This window comes from Haemaphysalis longicornis, unplaced genomic scaffold (genome assembly GCF_048455015.1).
Source record: "Haemaphysalis longicornis isolate Haplotype H1 unplaced genomic scaffold, Haemaphysalis longicornis Haplotype H1 scaffold_1, whole genome shotgun sequence".
NCBI lineage: Eukaryota > Metazoa > Arthropoda > Arachnida > Ixodida > Ixodidae > Haemaphysalis > Haemaphysalis longicornis.
In genome coordinates this window covers 64278150-64299405 of record NW_027526203.1, presented here as the reverse complement: position 1 = coordinate 64299405, position 21256 = coordinate 64278150, and the positions used below count along the sequence as shown (strand labels likewise).

Sequence of the window (21256 nt, the reverse complement as noted above, 5' to 3'; positions counted from 1 at the left end):
TCAGCAACTCCAAGCTGCGTGCTATACAAGTACGGGACCATGGGAGTACGGGACAAGTACAGGTACTAGCGGGGGTGGTCACTAGGAAACAACAGACATCTCGAGAGGTGTAGCCGAGGTGTCTGCCCCCAAATGAAATTCTCGTGCACTCCTGGCTGTGGTTTGCCAGTACAAGACACTGGCAAGGCTGGTCTATGGTGTTGGACAATGTCAAGAGCTGTGTAAATCGCAAGCCGCAACCACATGGTTAGCCTTGGGGCTGTGGCTTGAGTTCCCCCGAAAGTAGAGCAGCCCTCTCCTTTCTTGCAGAGCTTCCCGGACAAGCCTGAACTCTTACGGAACATGATGGGACTGCTGGTGAGTGCCACACTGGCCACTTGTCGTTTCTTGTGATCGTCGCAAAAAGGGAGGCCATTCTTTAAGCATTCTGTGTTGGGGTACTGACGATGGCTTGGGCCCAGCCATTCTGAGCCAGCTGCTGCTGAGTCTGCCCAGACCAAGCCCCATGCACTTGGGGCTACCGTCAGTGCAGCGGACTGGCTTGGCAACATAGATGGTGTACTAATGGCATGGCCGGATGGGCTGTCTGGGCTATGTGCCATATTTACAAACCTCTTGCATTGGCCGCGTGAATTTCCATGCCCTTGTTTTCTTGCTCCAGCATAAAGATTTTGATGCCCTTCTTTTTGCCTTTAGATAGACCTGATGGCACTGAACTTCCCCTCACCAAGAGTGGAGCAATGGCAGTTTTTATTAGTGACAGCTTTCAGAAGGAGCGCTCAGTTGCGGGAATAGGTAGGCGTAACCTAAGAGCAGTGGAAACAACTAGCAAACATCCGGGGCCATCTCCACTATCGTGAAACCTGGGGAGGGGCGAAGCATGCAATGCAATGCATAAGTGTATTCGAAGATTGTAAGTCTTTCTCTTGCCGAACGGCATGCGCTTGAAGGGCCGGGGAAGTGCCAGTGGGAGGAGCAGTCGTGCGCTTGCTGAGGTGGTGCATTGGACTGGATTTAAGCAATTAACTCTTTCGTTACCGTGGGAAATTGACCAATTTTGAGGGGTCTAACAAAACATTTTGTCAGTGCTGTGCATATTGGTTAGGCACACATTGCAGTAACATAAAATGCAGATGATTTTAATAATGTTTTCATAAATAATGGCTGCAAAAAAATGATTGAATTCGAAATTTTTGTCCAGGCGTCGGAAAAAATTAAAAAAGCAAGTTGTCTATAATAAAGCACCGGTAGCAGAAAAAATTTAGAATATACATTTTGTAGGTAAACATTTCAAAAGCCCATCCTCGAAAAAAAAATTGAGTTACGCGGTACAATTTGTCAGATACAAAAGAAAATGGCGCTGTGCGGTTGGTGCGTTGGTTCTCAGCTGTCGTGTGGGGCCCTCGAAGGCTCCCGCCCGCCAGTACCCACCTGCATACCTGTTCAGCGAGAAGTCAGGCACATCTCGGACAGTTTAACTCTGCACATCAAGCAGCGCCATGCAGGGGTTAGGAAATAAAGTTTCAAAGTTTGGGATGAGGTGACATAAAAAGTTGGGAGAGCGTTGGTTTATCCTCGCCAGGGTCCATCGTATGAGGCGGACGGTGTGCACTTGAGCATTATATCATACAACGCTCGGGTGCACGCTGTCCGCTTCATACGCTTAAGGGGGGACGTGGCTTTCAAAATCAACTTTTTTATTTCTTTGTGGATTTTGATGAAAATTGGCACAGCAACTGGAAATGCTTCTGTGATAACACCATAAAAATTTGAAGTTAATATTTTGATAACTTTTTTATGTACGAAATTTTCTTTCTGTTCCGCTTGTACCGAGCTTGAGCGGCTTATAACACACGATAGAAAACTTGTTCGAAGTGCTTTGCATTCTCAAATGAATGGACGAGGTCGTGACAGTTTTAGAATTTTTTTTTTACAACACAATGTTTTTTAGTTTTCATTTTTTTAGAGGTTAATGTGCAACAGGCATGTCAACTGTGAACGATTATTTGAATAAAAAAATCACAAAAAACAAATCTGGAAAACTAAAAGTGTCACGACCTGAACAGTTCATCAAGGAATGTAATGCAAGAAACGGAATCAAAATAGACCCAGCAGTCACGAAGAAATCCCTGGGACAAGCGACACAGGTGGCCAAAAAAAATGTTTTGAGAAAACGGCTTCCGAAGTTGCAACATAGGTTTCACATATCAAAAGTCGTCACGGTTGTAGCCTTTCATGTCCTTTTGAACATGGGGCTTCTGGAAGGCCTTGCCTTGAAATTGGAGTGCCTCTTCAGCCTTTCTCTTTCCAGAAAACATCATTTTCAGCTCCTCCGTGAAGAGTACATACCCCCCTTTGCAAACCAAACGGAGGGGAGATGGGTTTCAATGGGCTTTCAATGCAAAGTAGGTTAGTTGGTTGGCTGTATCGCACTGGACAACCTCCTTTTGCAGTGTTGTCACCATGGCAACAAGTTAAGCATTTTTTTAACTTAAATTTGAACATTTTTGGCTTTTTTTTCATGTTTTATCTTGCCTGGCACAGCAAGTTAGTACTCATAGTGCAGGTGTTCATTGCCAAAAGTTTGCATACCACAAGGTTGAAAATGAGCTACTTTGAAGCTTGGTAGAGTATTCTGCATAACTCCCAACTTCAATGCAAGAGCATATTTTTTTTTACCACTTTTGACATTCAAGGCATCCAATATTTCTCGCAGCACAGCCAGTATGCCCTGAGCAATGGTATCAATAATTTCCCTAAAAAAATCACTGTTAAATGCTGCCACAGTAACGTACATTTTTAACGCAGAGAGCATATTTTATTCCTATATTACTAACTCAAACCTGTTTGCATGAAAATTACAAGTGCACGGGAAACATTGCGCAAGAAAGGCGATATGGCTCGCGCGCATCGCAGCGCACGCTTACCGCGACATATCGAGCTTTGATTATACCTGATATGGCTGGTCAGGTCGCTTTTAAGATTAAAACTAACGTCGCAGGCATTAATTACAACTACTGGCGTTCAATCGTAACCGGTTGCCCAGTCATGTGATGCTCCAATGCGCGTCGGCTATGCCGTGCGCGCCGCAGCGTTTGACGCGTCGACCGTTTCTTTCTCAAGGCTAGCGAGCCCACAGTCAAAACACAGCACTAACTAAGCGTGTAAACATCGCAAATCCGACTAAAAGTTCACTTCACGAACCGCTATCGCAAGCGCGCACACCGCGTCACCCTCCGGGGTCTGGCGACGGTAGAGTCACGCGCACCACGAAGCGTTCGATGACCTCCGCCTTTCGAGCCACACAACTTCCCGTAATCTGGCTCGTTATCTCTGGCATTCCCATCGCGATAACGTCCGTGTTGAATACCACAGATTGAACAAACTCGGCCGAGCGAAGCGGCGAAAATGAACTCAATCCGCTCGCTACGCAGCTCAGGCGGCCGCCATCTTGCGTTGCGCCCGCGACATCCAATCAGGAGGGTCGACGTTCTGCGCCCCGACCGGAGGACCAATAGCGCTTCAGCATTTATTTCTAGCTTCGTTTGTGCGTCGTTTCTTTTCTGCCGTTTGTGCGTTTGTGAATGAACGAAGATAAAAGAGACGAGCGGAACCGGAAAAACGATCGCTCGGCCGATCTAACCATATCAAAATGGCCGCGCCCGGTGGCACCGTTGCGGAGATAGAGCGCTCCGAAAATTGCCGTTTTTTCGCCCTTTTGCGCTGATAGTTTGTCACTGCGCCTGACAAAAGTATTTTTTTATGCCACTTTGCGACGCTTTTCAGCGTAAAAACTTTGCAGACGCACAGAATAGGAAACATAGAAGCCGAATATGCGGGTTTCAAAAAAACGATGTTTTGGTCATTTTTCCGAAGTTGAAAGCCGCGTCCCCCCTTAACTCTTTCACAACGGCACCATAGGCAATCGGAAGCCGGCGTCCGATGATTTCAAATCTCCCGCAAAATCTGAAACCCGTGCTCCACAGCAAACTATCGCCACCTGGTGTGTTCATTTGCAACTTCTCTTTCAGTTTCGGTTTCGTTTGTTTATGTGTCTCGTGTGGTGGCGGTGCAGCAAGAGAAGTTTGAACCGAAGGTAGAGGGGAGCAGGAGAAAAAATAGCGTCGGGTTCGCGCCGTGCTCCGCACAATCGGACTGCTGTAGCAAGCACTTCGGCAGCTCCTGCTGTCGATTTTTCTGATTTTAGCAGCAGTGAGGGGCCAAGCAATGATGTGGGATCTTCAGATTTCAGTTCGGACGACGAAGCTCCGGTTCAGGTGCCTCGCACTTCAACAAGCGCTGGCAGGTAATTTCGTTGTAACTCCGCGCTGTATTTATAAACAAAACGTGCTTCTTATCTGACGACTGCGGTTTTGATTTTGTGTTTAGGGTCTCGACAACGTACAGCCAGGATATTTTGCCAAATGCACCGCGCCATATCGCGCTACAGTCGAACCCCGCTACAACGAACGCCGCTTCAACGAAATATTTCCAATTCCCCGTCAGCTAGCCATAGAAGTCAATGCAACAAAGTCCTCACCACAACGAACCATTTGTCAGGCTTGCTTTCGCTTCAACGAAATTTTCGATGATTTGGGCTGGGTTCGAACAATTATTTTACAATAAAATAAGCATAGCGCCAGCTATCTGTAACTTTTCATACATTCAGGACGCTTAGTTTCACCGAAAATGCGCGTTGCGACCACACCGCCACCCAAAACAAAACAAAAAATAACTCATAGGCGCACGCCATTGCTTGATGGTGATAACGATGTGGCTGGCCGTCTTTACACGAGGCGCAGGCCCGCTTCGTCAAGGCGGAGCCCCAGAGCTACAGCCAATCCGTATCCAGTTGAAATTGCATGAATGTGCTCCGCTGCTGGCGCGGTGCCGTCATGTATGCGTTGTGAGCAGCTGTCCTTGCCGTTTTCCTTCTACCATTCTTCATAGCCAAGAGCGAAAATCATGTTTGCGCGTTTGGTCTTGAAGCCTAGTCATCCTATCTTAGTCGCGAGCGCGCGGTCCTGTTAAATGCAAGCACGCGCGTCTTGCCTGCCAAGGTCAGTAGCTGCCGTGCCCTGTCAGAGGATAAGATAACGGCACTGCTCCTGCCACAAGCGAGAGGGGGGCTTCCCACGGCCTACCAGCTATCTGCAAGTAATCAGCTCGGTGGACACGCCTTGTTGTACAGCGATACGTTTTGGGCCTGCATATCTTCACCCCCCTCAGTAACGCGTTCTTTGGGTGGTGAAAAAGCAGATAACCATTGGTATGTTTGTTATCCGAATAAACATGAGTTATTGCGCGTCACTCCTTTTTCTAAACATTGTATTATGCTGCCAATGTTGCGGAAACGCACGGGGCTATTTTTCTGGCCTTTCCGTGGTGTGTTGGGGCAGATTTCGCCTCAACGAATTTTCGCTTGAACGAAATTTTTTGCACGTCCCGTTAATTTCGTTGTAGCGGGATTCGACTGTATTACCTTCAAGATAACCTGGCGCTCGTGTCAGATTAGCGCTGCAGGGTTCAGGTGCGATGCTTCTCGAGAGCACTGGATTTTTTTTCTTGTTTTTTACCACCGAACTGATAAGGATTTTTTGCGAGAACACAAATGAGTATATACTTGGATGCGCATTTTACAGAGGCTCACTCACCCTTGAGTGCCTTCGCGGCGTGGTACAGCCGTCAGTTCCGCTAGGTTGACGGGCCCTCAAAAATCGAAAACATGGTGTACACTGTTGATTTATATATTGAATCATAGCCAAGGAACGTAGGAACAATTTGTATATCTTAAAATTCCTGAAATTATTTTTAGTCTCAGTAAAATTGCCGATTTGTGTTTTTCGTATACTTTGCTTGGAGGCTTTTTTCTGATTACTTGACGAATAAACTGTAAGCAATTGTACCTTTAACAAAACTGTTGCTTTGTGTTTCGAAGAGCAATCTATAAGCTATAATTTCATGCATAGCAAGGCCAAGTGTGTCCAGTAGCTCAAGAGAAAAAAACGTTTTGTGGAAGCACTCAAAATCGGCCGTTTTTCCGCCATAACGAAAGAGTTAATGCATTGTTTGTATGGGGAGTTTTCCGGGACTGCTGTAATCCGTCTTAAAGGGACCCAGAAAAGCTTTGTGACAGTGGCAATCAAATGCATTCAGTCATTCAGAATGTGGCAATCAAATTCAGTCATTCAGTCATTCAGGCAATCATCAAAATCAATGCATTCAGTCATTCAAATGCATTCAGAAAGTGGCAATCAAACACATAACGGGGGATTTTGGAGCCAAGTGTGAGCCCCATACGTTGTATGGATAATTTGTAAACAATTTTTGAAGATAGCCTTTCTCAGCCAATTAGCGCGACGCCGCAGCGAGGCGATCGCTGCTGACGCAACGGCAAGGCGCCCCCTGATTCGCCAAATCGCCGGCGAGGTCGGCCGCCGGCGACGTCACTGCCATTGGCTTCCGGCTGCTCTTCCTGCTTCCTGCGCGATCCCGAGTAGGCGTAGAGTACCGGATTTGTGCAGCGACGTTTCGATGCGAGCGTCAAAATTAGGCAAGATACGGATGATTGCAGACAGTGCAAGGGAAAGGTGGGTCTGCAGCGTGCCTAGGCGCAGGAATGTAGCTAGTGCAGAACGGAAGTCGAGCGTCGCGATGTCACATGGCTATTCCCAGTGTTTCCAGCTGCTTTGAAAGAAGCAGAAAGGGAGGAGGAATCGATCGGCAAGGGGGGAGAGGGGCACTTAATTGCTTCTGGCGCAGCTAATACTGAATGTAGATCAATAATTCCACTGCATCGCTATATCGGTGCTGCACGACAATACAGGCCTTTTGTAACTTTTACAAAAGGCTTTTCTGGGTCCGTTTAACGCTTTCACCGCCCCAGATAACTCGTGCATGCACACGCGTCCACCCCCTGCCACACCCGAGTATACTCGTGTTGCCTCTTTACCTAACTCCCTGCCACTCCCGAGTCAACTTGTGTGAAAAATCACATAAATGCACAGACTGTGTTGGATAAATTTTAGACAACAGCTGGAACGCATGTTCGCACAAAACAAACATGAACTTGCATAGAACGAACATGAAAAAATACCCGGCAGGGAGTGAGGACCAGACAAAAAAAAACTTGGCAGTGAAAGGGTTAAAACCAGGGGACGTATAATTGAGGTTCCACTAACGGCAGCAGCATGGCCGTTTCAACATATGCCCATCACTGCTTGTGGAGTGTGTTTTGCTCTGCTTCTCTGGAATAGCAAATGGGAGCTCATCATGGCTGAAAATGGGTTTTCTCTTGTGCATCGCTCCCTGCGTCCCTGTTGTGCAGGGCAACGTGGCTGAGGTGCGGGACCTTCGGCCACGCCTGATGCGAGACGAGTACCTGAAGGTGTTCAGGTGAGTCCCAGGGGCAGTCGGTCGGCAGTGCGGGGCAGAACACGCGTCCAATGGAAGGCACTCGTCGCCTGGGCACTGAGTACGCTCTGGGATCATGTGCTATCTCTCTTTCCTGTCCCTACCAGAGACAGTGGGTGTTTGCACCAATAACACTGAAACGCGGCTAGTTGGTGACAATTCGTGACTGCAACTTGAGCGCACAAAAAACGAGGACTGAACGAAAGACACGAAGACCAGCGCAGACTAGCAACTGAATTTTTATTCATCACACAGCACATATATACCCTCTTTGACAACACTTGCGCATGATCAAATGTGTACGTATCACTTCATACCCACAAACACAAGAAAAAACACTGTAACCTTTGCATTAGCTCACGTCGTCTAACAATTTACTTTCCTTATCGGACAGGGCTACTGACGGCTTACCTATGCACGTTCGCTTTAATTTCGACATCTGCCAGGATTCCACTATCTCTCTTGTAGTCCTGTCTTGGTGGTGGAACTCCGTCGTCGTTAGGTCAAACAACGGCTCCCAGCTTGTTGTTGTGCACTGCGCACTATGCGCAGCCAAATGCATGCAAGGCCGACCTTTAAGGCTGGACATGTGTTCTCCAAGCCTTACATTTACGCATTTACTCGTTTGACCGACATACTGCTGCCCACATGTGAACGGAATCTTGTATTCAACATTTTTGCTGCATTCCAAAGATTTGTACGTGTGATGCATAGTACATTTAGTTGCCTTGATGCTAGCCCTTTCTTCGTACAGTCTGTTAACTCTTTCGCTATCGCTGGAAAATTGACCGATTTCAAGGGGTCCAAGAAAACATTTTCCTGCTAAAAAAAATCGGTTAGGCACTAATTACAGGAACACAAAATGCAGATTATTTAACGGTCTTTCCAATAACACCATTTTTTAAAGGTTTTTATATATCATAGTTGTGAAAAAAAATATCAATCAAAATTTTTTGTCAAGTTGTAGAAAAAAATGATAAAAAAGGAGTTGTGTATATCAAACCACCGGTAGTAGAAAAAAATTAGAATATACATTTTGTAGGGAAACATTTCAAAAACACGCCCTAGAAAAAATGTCAACTTGCGCAGAACAGTTTGTGAGATAAATGCTAGCACGCACGGTGCTCGTGTCATGCGGTAAAGCCCAACCTCCAATTCAAAACGTGCAATTTCAGGTGGTTCCCTGGAATAAATCTGGCGATTTGACATTATCAGAGGCACCAATTTGCCCCCACATAATGTAAAAACATCTTACCAATGACTGACTTTGCATTTACAGCGAGCACAATATTTGGGACAAGCACGCAATGCGGAAAAAAAAACATGCATGAAGTTGAAAACATAACGCTGTGGTTGATGCTTGTTGATGTCCACGGTCAGTTATCTCTCAAAACATAAAGCTGAGCTTTATTATCATCTTCTTACTTGCAATTGTAGCCTTGCTTGCAAAAATGAGGTACGATGCGCTAGAATCGTGCCCTGCGATCTTTGACCAAGTATCAGTTGCGCGATGAAAAAGATCAGCGCAACGAGCCTCCTTCATTGCAGCGCCACCTAACATTTTTCAAATGAAACAGTACAGAAACTTATCAGAGTCTCCGTCCGAATAGACAGTTCAACTAAGCAGCAACACTAGACACCCGGAGATACCCTCATATGGAAACGAAACTGGAAGGCGAACAGCTGGCAGTGTAAGGCTGGTTTGAAGCGCTGTCCTCGGAGGAGCAGATATCTGGCGACAGGGTGTAACTTTTGACTTGCATCTGAAGTTCTTATCGCAGAAATCGGGTTAGGGGGGGGGGATCAGGAGCGGCGTGTTTTGTTTGAGGATCTGTCGCGGACGCTCAAGGTGCCATGGCAGGTAGCCTTGAAGTTGGGTAACTGCGTTGTAGCACTAAATATGAATTTCGCAATGCAGAAACAAAACCGAAACTGATGTAAACTGTTCGCGAATGGTCCTGGGGTAAATAGAACTACCACACCACTTAGAACGTGCGCAGAGGCAATAAAACTGCCTAAAATCATAAAGTAGCTTTGCAAACAGGCACTGCTTGACATTTTCAGCCGATTTCTGGGATTATTACTGTCAGGGTGCGAACCTGACGATTGAAAATCGTTTGCTGGTTCACGATTCACGCCCTGATTGCAAAATACAAATGTTGGTGGAGAGTACCGTAAAAACCCGCTTATAATACGGACCTGCGTATAATACGAGGTGTAATTCGGGGACAGCAAAATCAGAAAAAAAGTTTTCATCCGCATATAATGCGAGGTAAAGAGCACAGAGAACATTTATTTGCACTGCGGTTACCCTTCAGTTATTGTCAGTTTTCGCTGGCACTGTCTTCCGACGTCTGTTCAGTCATCGTCAGGTTCGCTGCCGCTGTCTCCTGAAGTCGCCTTGTTGGAAATGTCTTCCCACAGAAAGTGGTCCTCAGTGCCATCAAGGGCGTTCGAGATGCCGCATTTCTTAAAAGAGCAACTGACGAGCTTCTCTGGATTGCTGGTCCATGCATCCGCGATCCAGCCACAAAGCACCGCTGGAGAAGCCCGTGTCAGCCATTCGGTAGCTGTCACTTACGGGTCTCCTGACCTCATCCATTCTTGGTAGCAGGACCCGACGCAGTCTTTGAAAGGGTTGTTGATGCAGACGTCTAGGGGTTGCAGCTGGGATGTCATTCCTCCTGGAATGACAATGAGTTCTATGGGAGAGGCCTTTGCCCTGCAGTGGGCATAGATAGGCTAATGATGATGATGAAGGCAGTTTCACTAATAAAGGGTTTTTACGACGTCCAATTCCTTAGCTTGCGTATATCAAACTGATGGTGTTTTTTTGCGAGTTCAATATAACTGAGTTTGACTATCTAGTAAGCATGTTTTCGAGTACTTGACAGAGAATCACTTTTTACAGCGGATTTTGTACATAATCAAAAACTGGCCCTCTACACCAACCATCTTCATTGTGTCTTCATACATTGAACTTGTACTCTTGCTGACATACTTTGGTATTTGCCTTTCAACAACTTTTCCTGGCGCTCTGTGCCCTCGTTGGCCTTTTGCCACAAAAACCAGTAGTCATCAAAGGTAAGGCATTCGACAAAAAACGATACAGACACTTCACAGAGCTCTGTAGACAATATATTCCATTGCACCCATTCTTCTTCTTAGCTGAAGATTCATCTTTAGCATGTTTAAAGTGCTATATATCAAAGGTTAGTTTTTACAGCTCATTAGTTTAACACAATAAAAGCACATTAATTCAAACTTCAATAAATCGAATTTATGGATAATTCGAATTGTTTGAGTTGGGTCCAGCCAATCTGCATAGAAGTCTATGTATAAAAAAGCCCGTTATTACGAACCCGAGTAGACTCTGCCACGGATATTTCGAACTACGCTCCACCGCACTGGCGCCTTGGCCCTTAGCCGCCTTGGCACACTGCAATAGAGATGCATCTTGGCCTGCACACAGGGTTTTATAAAACGGAGAAGGCAAAATAGGGTAAAACCAATCTGTTATGGAAGACGCATTCTTTCCAGATTTGGTTGGTGAGGACATGAGTACAATGTTGTATGTGGTGCACGGACGCATGAGAGCATCATCACAGGTCAGAAGCACAGAACATGATGCTGCCAATGACGATAAGGACTAAGCGCAGTGTGGTTGTCGACTCAGAAGGTCAAATGCCACCCGTTTTTTTCTTCAATTTTCAAGAAGCCACCGATGAGGTTTTTCACTGCATTCATTTGTTAGAACAAAAAGTGCGGACTGTCACCTTTATGGTCAAAATTCAGGCCACAATCACTGCCTTTTTCAAGCATCAAAGTGTTGATACGCCTCACGGCTTCCCATTTACAGTGTAGTGTTGTTATTGTTCACGTTCATTAGTTCGAACTTTCATTAATTCAGAGATGGCGTCCCCTTGCAGTTCAAATGAACGAGCTTTTACTATATTGTGCACAATCCTAACTTGGGCTAACACACCAGCCTTCATGTTACTTTTACTTCAAGTGTCCGATTTCAGTTCATGTTTGGATAGATTGGGCATGCAAACCAAGTTGGGAGGCTTTAATGACGAGGAAAGGCTTCATTGCAGGATGCCCTGAGCTCGGGCCGGGGCTCTCTGCCAAAGTGCTCTGTGAAGAGGAGGGTAGTATATTTGTTTTGTCTGCCCTCCTGTAGCGAGCTGCTGGACAGCGAGAGTGACGGCATCGAGGTGAGCTACAATGCGGCGGGCATCCTGGCGCACATCCTGTCGGACGGGGAGGCCTGCTGGGATGGCATCCGGGCGATTTGCCGCGAGGGCACGCTGGTGCGCATGCGCCGCGCCATCGACCGCTGGCCCCTGGCCACCAAGCGCAACATCAACTACCGGTCAGTGTGGCTCCTCCGTGGGTCGCCCACTCCAGGTTCTCCTGGGGCGGCAAAAGGGCTAACAAGTATAGCTGATGAAAGGCTTCATTTTGTGGGAGCATGCAACACGAGCAAAAAAAAAGTGTTGCCCTCATTGTTGCATTTGTTGTCGCATTGCTATCCAGGCAAAGCAAAAATGGGACACTGTCAGGCGCCATGAAGACAAAATACAAGTTTGGTTCGTTCGAAATATTGCCTTGTCAGAATAAGACTGACGCCATTTTTTACTCAAACTTCGAACAAATAATTGCGATATAAGCCTTTGCGACACGCATTAAAGCCCCGGATACATGGACTCGACGAGAAAGGGTCTAGTTGACTGGCGGGTTCAGCTACCTCGACCCCTTCTGCATTTATATGAACCCTGTTTAAAAAGAATCGAGGTGAGGGGAGCGGCGGGGTTCCCGGAAAGGGATTCACCGTATTTTCACGATTCTAACGCACACCCTCCTTTGCTAAAAGGTAGCCTTAATATTTGTGTGCCCGTTACAATCGGGCTCAAAACTGAAATAGGCCTTAAAGCGGCCAGCAGCATTGCCATGTGAAACGGACACGAAGTCCCTGCAAAATCCAACTCAATCCAATAAAAGCAATCCGTCAACACCACGTGAGTGGATTTCAGCGCACTGATTCTTCAACGGCATGCCACATACCTTGGTCAGCTGTTGCACATCTTTTTTTGTGCTGCTGCAATTGGCCCGTAGCGCTATAGAATTATGAAAATCAAGGCACTTGATATCGTGAACAGCTTCCAGGTTTCCCGCTATAACTTTATTTCCAGCAAGAGCTGGATAAGCAATCTTATGAAGCACAATCATTTTTGGCTTCCACAGCTGCATATGCCAAATAAAATCTCCCTCTTCCAGGTACGTGGTGTCATGTCTTTTCTATCTGCGCAGTACCGTCAGTGTCAAATTATTACTTTTTTTTCGAATTTTCCTGCATGAACTTAACTGCGCGTGACGATTGGGGGCGCGTTAGAACCGCGCAAATACAGTATTCTTCTCCCCGCGGCCCGCCGACTCAGCCTGACGAATGAGCCAACCCACCCCCCTGCCTCCGGGTCGACTGGACTCTCTGCGCCGGCTCTCCGACCCAACCCGTTCGCTTATACATGGAGGGGGTTGAGTCCAAAAAACCTGTTTATTTCGACTCAACACGCCCTCATCTGGTCAATGTAAACGGGGCTTAGGATGTAGCCATCACAAAAAATTGAAACTGCCTGTGTATGTTGATAACAAAAATTTCACTTAAAAACCATAACTCGACCACATAAGTACTTAATAAATTAGGTCGTGTCCTAATCGTAAACACGCCATCGTAAATGGGACCACCGTTTCCTAACCATTGCTACAATGGAAAACCCATATGCATTATTGTGATCTGTAGACCTTATATATAAGGTAACAGTTTGTTTTGCTTTAATAAACGTTTTAACTAGATAGAAAACGGCAAACCAAAACACCTACTTGATGCACTGACCATTTGCAGTGTCAAGTAAGGTTTCTTGAACCGCTCAGTAGGTGTTCTTGAACCTTACTTGAACTGCTCAGCCAGCATTCACATTTCCTGCTGTAGAGCGGGAAATTCGAATGCTGGCTGAACGGTTCAAGTGGGGATGACGACGATTGTAACTTACAAAAATGGTCTTAAAAGTCGCGTGCACAATTGTCAGGGTGTCTAGCGACCGGGAAAAACAGGAAATTGTCAGGGAATTTTTCAATCAAGTACTAGTACCAGTCAAGAAAAACCACCTTGGGGCCTGCCCACACAGTTTTGAAATAGGGGAAACCAGTGTTGGAAGCCCAGAAGAAGTTACCGAACGTAACATGTTTGCGCGCGACGTAAGCATGAACCGGATAAAACGTTGTGGTGTTTCTTTTTTTTTTTTTTTTTGCAAGCGAAAACGCGCCGTGCATGCCAGAGGTGTGCTGGCGCCGCCGACGAAACCACCCGCACAGTGCGTGCCGAGCGGCAGGTGCCATCAACATGGCGGTGGCACCAGCCACGGAGTAGTGGTAGCTGCAACGACCGCTTCTAACTGCTCTTTAAAATGCTACTCAAGGCATTTGCTTGTGCAGACGTATTTGCTTGTGCAGCAGAGGGCACCGCAGGCACGAAATCGTCGACGCGGCCATGAAAATATCGCGCACGGATCACGTGCAAAAACTCGCCGTGCGGTTCACGCAGATCGCAGCTGGCTTAGGTTGCTGGTTGCACTTGCGCAGAGGGGCGATGTAGATGGCGCCCAAATCGCACGCACAATGCGGCCTTTTTTTTTTTTTTTTCAGTAAATTTTAAAAGGCAGTGCTTTTTGGGAGCTAATCTTGAAAGCACTTCTTTCTTATGACATCAGGAGCCAGCATTACATAATCAAAAAGGAACATGACATGGTTGAGGCATTGCCATGTCTTGGACATGCCTCAGGGTCACATTGCAAGTCGAGCCAGGACAATCAAGAAAGATAGCAAGAAAAAAAGCAAAAGGTGCTCTCTGAAGTGCAACTTGAAGTTTCTGTTCTGTTAGATGAAATAAACTCCCTCAAGCCATAACTGAAAGCAAGCAAACCTCAAACAGAACAAACAAACTGAAGTTAATCAATGTGCATTTTGAGAATGAGGGCAGTTGCAACAAATGTGTTTTTCCCTACGATAGATTGTGTTTTCTCTGCGCTTTTTATATGCTTCACGGACCATTTCCACAAAATGGTATAGGTCGGGGAATTTCAACTAAAATGGTCATGGAAAACCTGGAAAAGTCAGGGAAATTGAATTAGGCAATTTTCTAGACACCCTGATTTTACACGCCGTGTCGCAAAGGGAAAAGGGAAACAGATAAAGTAGTGGCGACTCCTCAGACACTTTAGGGAGGTCTCTCGGGGTTGTCACAGAATCTTGTTTGTGCGGCCACCGACCTAAACCGCTGCCAAGAAAAATGGCTGGGCGCTTGTAGTGGGACCTCTGGTTTCATTTGATTGGATCACTTGAATGGCTACCATGATTACCGTTGACTCACTGATTACCGTTTTTATTGCTGACCCATACCACATTGCTTCTGCCCACTGTAGCATGAAATTTGAAGGTTTTTCGGTTAAAAACCTGTTTTGAAATGGAGCTGAGTGATTTACTAAAGGGTAATTTTTTGAAATTGAATGAAGGTGTACTTTGTCTCGGTGGCCATTTGAAGGTGGTTCCCATGATGGTACACATCTGCAACAACAGTTTTTCCTCTCATGTATGTGTTATACAGTGTAGACCGCTTATAACGTATGTGGCGGGAGCCTCAAAAATCCGCACTATAAGCGGTACCGCACTATAACCAGAACATGCTCGAATCCAACCACATCGCAACCTACCTCTGAAGTCGACCTTTCTTTATCATCACTCATACGCGCGGCACTTAAAAGCGAAGGCCTGGTGTTTATATCGTATTTTTTTATCACATCAGCTTACACATTGCAAGCGTGGTTTTACAAACAGCGAGCACGGCTAAAACGTTGGCTCCAACTTCCGTTGTTTGTGTTTTGGAGGATCGTGGCCGCGTTTTTAGCGTCTATGAACAGATGCCGCGGAACGTGATAACAACGCCAACAGAAGGTTTTTATTAATATTATTATTATTACCCCACCTTGTGTTCACGATGCCGAAGGCGACTGCTTATCAGCGCAACGTACTGGTGGTGGAAATCTTCGGCTTCGCGCGGATTGCTTGTTCGGAAAGGGAAAGAGCGGTGGCTTATCTGCACAACGTTCTAAAGCGTGAACCGCATGGAGCGATTTCTTCTCGCGAAAACATGCAGTGCACACCGCAGGCGCGGCGACGCCGGGCAGCTCCAGCGGCCGCTTCTAACTGCTCGCTGAAATGCCGCACGAGCCGCAAGCGAGGATGCTCACGCAAGAAAAGAGCTGGTAATACGGGTGAAAAGAGGAATATAAACTGCCATCCACGTTGCTTGTGAAAGCGCCCATCAAAAAACACCGCGGTGGTAGGCCTAAACGTCTCTGGCGCGGCCAGCCAACTGGTCGGACCGTTTTGGATCTCCCGCCGTTGGTCTCCCCATTGGTGCAAGTCGTCAGGCTCCTCCCACTGCCATGCACTGCCATGCGAAGAAGCCACCGCGAGCGCAAAATCGTCTACACGAGTGTGAAAAAAACGCACGCGCAACGCCGACGTGCACGAATCGTGTGCGAAAACAGGCCATGCGGTTAACGTTTAATAGAAACAACTTGCCGCGCGCGGACGGGGACAGGGGTTGCTGTCTTCCGAGGTGCGTCAAGCAAGGTCAGTTGTGGTTATCACGTACGCGTGAACTAAAGGGTGCGAGCAAGGGGTGCGCACTGTGTCAGATAACCAATTTCATCCCTTCTTTTTTTTTTTTTTGCTACCCTAAAACGATGTCCCAGCTGCGCCGGTCGATCAGCAGCCCCGCCAGAAAACCGCACTATAAATGGTATTGTGCTTCGGCCAACCGCATTCTAAGCGGTATGCTTATGCATTGAGTTCTATGGGAGGTGAACCGGTGGTCACAAAAACCCGCGTTATATCCGGTCCCGCACTATAAGCGGTTACGTTATAAATGGTCGTATGAGTATGAAACACTGTGGGGTAGACAAGATGGAAGAGGGAGGCAGGCAGGATGAATGCTAGACTGATCGCAGAAGGGCATATAAACACAAGAGCGGTAACGAATAATGAAACTTTGCTGACATATGAATCACCTTTCAACAATTTTTCCGCTCGTGCCTTTCAGGCGCACAGTGTGTCAGATTGTTTGTTTGGCAGGTTTGTTTCAGGGTGTCTAGCGACCGGGAAAACCGGGAAAAGTCAGGAAATTATCAGGGAATTTTTTAATCAAGTAGTACCAGTCAGGGAAAACCACTTTGGGGCCTGCCCACACAGTTTTAGAATAGGGGAAACCAGTGTTGGAGGCCCCCAAGAAGTTACCGAACGCAACCGAAAGCGTGAACCGCATGAAACGTTTTCTGCTTTTTCTGCAAGGGAAAACGCGGCACGTACGCCCGAGGCGCACTGACGCCGTCGCGGAAACCACCCGTACGGTGCATGCCTAGCGGTAGGTGGTGGCAACATGGCGGCAGCACCGGCCGCGGAGTAGTGCGGTAGCTCCAACGGCCGCTTCTAACCGCGCTTTAAAATGCTACTCAAGGCACAAACGCACTTGCTTGTACACGAAAGGAGCCACCGCAGGCACGAAATTGTCAACGCGGCCGTGAAAATACCGCGCGTGAATCGCGTGCAGAAACTCGCCGTGCGGTTAATCTTGAAAAACTTGAAAGCTAATCTTGAAAGAACTTCCTTTTGACATCAGGAGCCAGAATTACATAACCAAAAAGGAACATGGTTTAGCGCGAACCCAGTGAACCGCATGGGGTGTTTTCTCTCGCGAAAACGCGCCACGCACGTCACAGGCGCGCTGACGCTGCCGTGGAACTACCCGCACGCTGCGCGTGGTGCTGCCGGCGGCGGCAACATGGCGGCGGCTTCGACCACGAAGTGGTGACGGGAGCCCGAGCGACCGCTTCTAAGCGCTTTCTAAAATGCCGCACATGGCGCGCACGAAGTTGCTTGTGAGGTAAAGGAGCTTATAATGTGAGCGAAAACGGTACAATAAAACATCATCCGCGCCGCTACTGAAAGGGTCCATGCAATACCTGCCGGGGTGGTAAGCCTTAACATGTCTGGCGGAGCCAACCGGCTGCTTCGAGAGCTTCGAAACTGCCTCCATGAGGCGCACGGCTCCCCATTGGCGCAAGTCATCAGGCTCCTCCCACTGCCGCGCGCGACGCGCATTATTTTCTGAGCGAGGCAGTAGCTGCCGCGCTCGCGAATCGTCGACGCGGGCGTCAAAAAATCGCACGCGCAACGCGCACGCGCAACGCACCATGCGGTTCACGTTGCATGTCAAGCCAGGACAATCAAGAAAAAAAGCAAAAGGTGCTTGCTGAAGCGCAACTTGAGGCTTCTATCCCGCAAGATGAAATAAACTCTCTGAAGCCGTAACTGAAGGCAAGCAAACCTCAAACTGAACAAACTGAAATTATCAAAGTGCATTTTGAGAATTAGGGCACTTGCAACAAATGTGTTTTTCCGTATGATAGAATGTGTTTTCTCTACGCTTTTTATATGCTTCACGGACCGTTTCCACAAAATGGCGCGTGTTGTATTGGTCAGGGAATTTCAACTAAAATGGTCATGGAAAACCTGGAAAAGTCAGGGAAATTGAATTAGGCAATTTGCTAGACACCCTGTTGTTTGGGTGAGTTGGGGATTCATCTTAACAATAAAACGCTACAGAGGCACACAGAGGCACACCTACCCAGAGGCACACAGGACGATCGCAGACTTCCAACTAAACCTTTATTACCGAAACATATTTATAAACACGCATACACACGCTTACAATAAAAACAGTGTACCCAATAATTAATTGATAGCAACTGTACCAAAAGACACGAGGTTGAAAACAAAATCCAAATTGATTACTACCCCCCTCGCACTTCTGTTGCGTTCTGTCAAGTTCTGTTGTGCTGTATTGTTAAAGTAGCACTGACACAAAATTTTGAAGGCAAGATAACTTCGGAGGTAGATTGGTGCGAACACATATACATCACCTGCAAAGTATCAACGGCGAATACAGCCTAGAACATATTTAAAGTCAATTTTAAAGTGCGCGAAACGCAACCGAGAAGCCAGCAGAGGACCACGCACAATCTACATCCCGCGGATATTTTGTAAATAAAAAAACATCCAAACACGTCGCGAATTTGTGTTTGCCGCTTCTGCACTGCCGGCGTTTTTCGCCGGCTCGCCCGGCTCGCCGCTCCAATCAGAGGGCCGGACGGCGGAGCTTCTGCTCTCGAGAACAAACGACCCGATCGTTGGCGGCGGAGGCGCTGTGATTTCGTCAGCTCATCGGGCAGCTGGCCGCGACCAAAGTTCTACAGCGATTCCAGGCACTCTGTTTCTATTACTTGTTATTTACATTGGACGCGAAAATGCGCCGGAGACACGAAAAGCTCACTGAGTGAGCCGCACGGTTGCTGTGCAGGTGGCGGCCATGGCCGCGAATTGGCCCAGGCCGGCGCAGGTAGCTCGAGTGTTAGCTTGCTACCGCTGCACGAAATTGTACCCAAGTGGCAGCTTATGAGAAAGGAGTTTATGATGCGATGGCGGGTTGCATTAAAAATTGTCATCTTCACCGCTTACGAGAGCGGCAATCGAATATCCGCCGCAGTGCTAAGCCGAATACATCTGTAGGCGGACCTGTAGGCAGACCGGCCGGCGGCTTCCAGTGCGCGTCTTGCCACCCACGGTCTCGAGCATCGCGCGTCGTTCTTTAACCGCGGTAGCATTTGCACTCGCTTTTTAATTAAGCGGCTCACGAGATCAGTACGTGGGGGCATTCGCAGAAACTGCCGGTGATGCGGATTCGACAGTGCTACGGCAGCTCTGCTCTGTGATATCCCTCCGACGGTCACGTGGTAAGCTTTGTTCACATAAAAGCCATCGGTTCGCGGCACCCACTGAAACCGAAACTGCGACTGGCCGCATTGAAAATGCCTCTGATTAAACAACCATCGCACGCTGAAGCAAATGAGGTTTCTACAGGTGATAAGTAGGTCACTAGCAACTTATCGCAACAAAAAAAAACAAGATGCAAAATTTTTGTGTCGGTGCCCCTTTAAAGATGATTGCTTGACCCACAGTACCGAAATAAGAAATTCCCCTGAGATTTATCGCAGAGCGTACACCCCAGTATCCCACACACCCCCCAGTGACAGTTGCCTGGGCGGCCACTTGTGTGCAGGTCCTTTGAGCCCATCCTGAGGCTACTGCGATGTGAACACACGCCAGAGGCTCAACATTGGGCCGTCTGGGCCCTGGCCAATCTCACTCACGTCTACCGTAAGTTTGGCCAAAGGCTTTTTACAGCCATCTATTCATGCCATCAGCGATTCTTGGAGTCGGCAGTGTGGGTATGCATTCGTTGGGGTGGCAGAATTTCTTTCATTTTTCAAGTAAACTGAGTGAAACTTGTCTTCACCTAACACCCACCAGAGTTAGCATTGTGCTATTGTTTCGCACAACACCTGTGCACGTCAGGCTCTCTTGCACAGCTTCGGTGTTGCACGGGAAAGCTGAGCCGAGCTGGCATGCTGTGCGATAAAGCTTAAAAGTAGGCGTGCTCCGTGGCAGAGCCAACTTTTATTGTCGTGTTCTGTGTTCTAAACATGAGTGCCAACGGAATGGGGCAGCGAGTGCCGTTCCAATGGAGTGGATTTTTGCATGCAGCGGACAAGTACTGCCCGCTGGTGCGGGAAGAAGGCGGCCTGGAGATGCTGGAAGAGTTGGTGCAGAACCCTGGGCCTTATCCACGCATCCACGAGCTCGCCCAGCTCATCACTCAGCGCTGCAACAGGCAAGTGCCACGACGACTGGGGCTGCTGCCCTGCTCCTAGGACCCCAAGAAAGCTGCAAAACAATTCTCTACAACATGCTGCAGTACACACAAAGAACGGGCCAGAATTAATTTTTGTTGGAAATGATAACAAAAAAAGTTCTGTAATTCTTCCTTAAAAATTTTTGTTGTGTACAAAAAAATGTTATCACACGTTTCTGGCTGGTCTGCATATGAAGGTGCTTCCCATGTGGTTCTGATAAAGAAATTTCAACTTGAATTTTAAGTTAATACCGTCGAACCCTGCTACAACAGTCTGCTTCAATGAAATTTCTGCTTCAAAGCAATAATTCAAATTGCAAGTGGGTTTTTATAATTAGAAGGTTTAAAGAAACCGCTGCAGACTGAGAAATTTAAGCAGAAATCTCAACTCGCACACTTCCATTGAACACTTGGGTATTGATGAAGCTTGTAGCTTTTTCACAGCACATATCTTTGACGCTGCAGAGAACTTCATTCCTCAGTCTTCTGGTAACACAAGTAACCTAACCTTGTAGTGTGCAAGCGCACCAAAGCCATAAGAAGGCACATTCGGCGTCAGGCCAAAAACATCAGCTGGAGGTCCTTCTTAACTTCAATAAAATCTTTCACCAATATACAAAAGGTTTGGAAAAGGATAAGAAAACTTAATGGACAAGGGACATATGGCTTACCCCTTCTTAACACCACTGGTGGCACCCCAGAGGACCAGGCAAATGCGTTGGCACAACAATTCGAACCCGTCTCAAGCTCTTCACATTACACAAGCACATTTCTACACTACAAAAAGTCAGCTGAGCGAAAGTCCATACGTGACCAAAAGCAATCAAATGACTTCTATAACACTCCATTCTCTCTTCACGAGCTCATGACTGCGTTGGCTGCTTGCAAGCCTTAGGCGCCAGGTGCAGATAACATTACGTACAGCATGATCAAACACCTTCATACAGGCACAGTCCATACTTTCCTCCTTTT

General features: G+C 47.3%; 1 protein-coding gene across 2 annotated transcripts in view; it reads left to right on the top strand.

The window, feature by feature from the left end:
• LOC144176736 (protein zer-1 homolog) overlaps positions 1-21256 on the top strand; it is a 117579-nt gene that overhangs the window by 84663 nt on the left and 11660 nt on the right. For both annotated transcript variants that reach the window (XM_077705227.1, XM_077705228.1), the window contains exons 14-18: positions 310-357; positions 7328-7395; positions 11597-11788; positions 19652-19749; positions 20137-20263. In XM_077705227.1, the coding sequence (XP_077561353.1) occupies positions 310-357; positions 7328-7395; positions 11597-11788; positions 19652-19749; positions 20137-20263 (533 nt within the window). The remainder of the gene's footprint in view (positions 1-309; positions 358-7327; positions 7396-11596; positions 11789-19651; positions 19750-20136; positions 20264-21256) is intronic.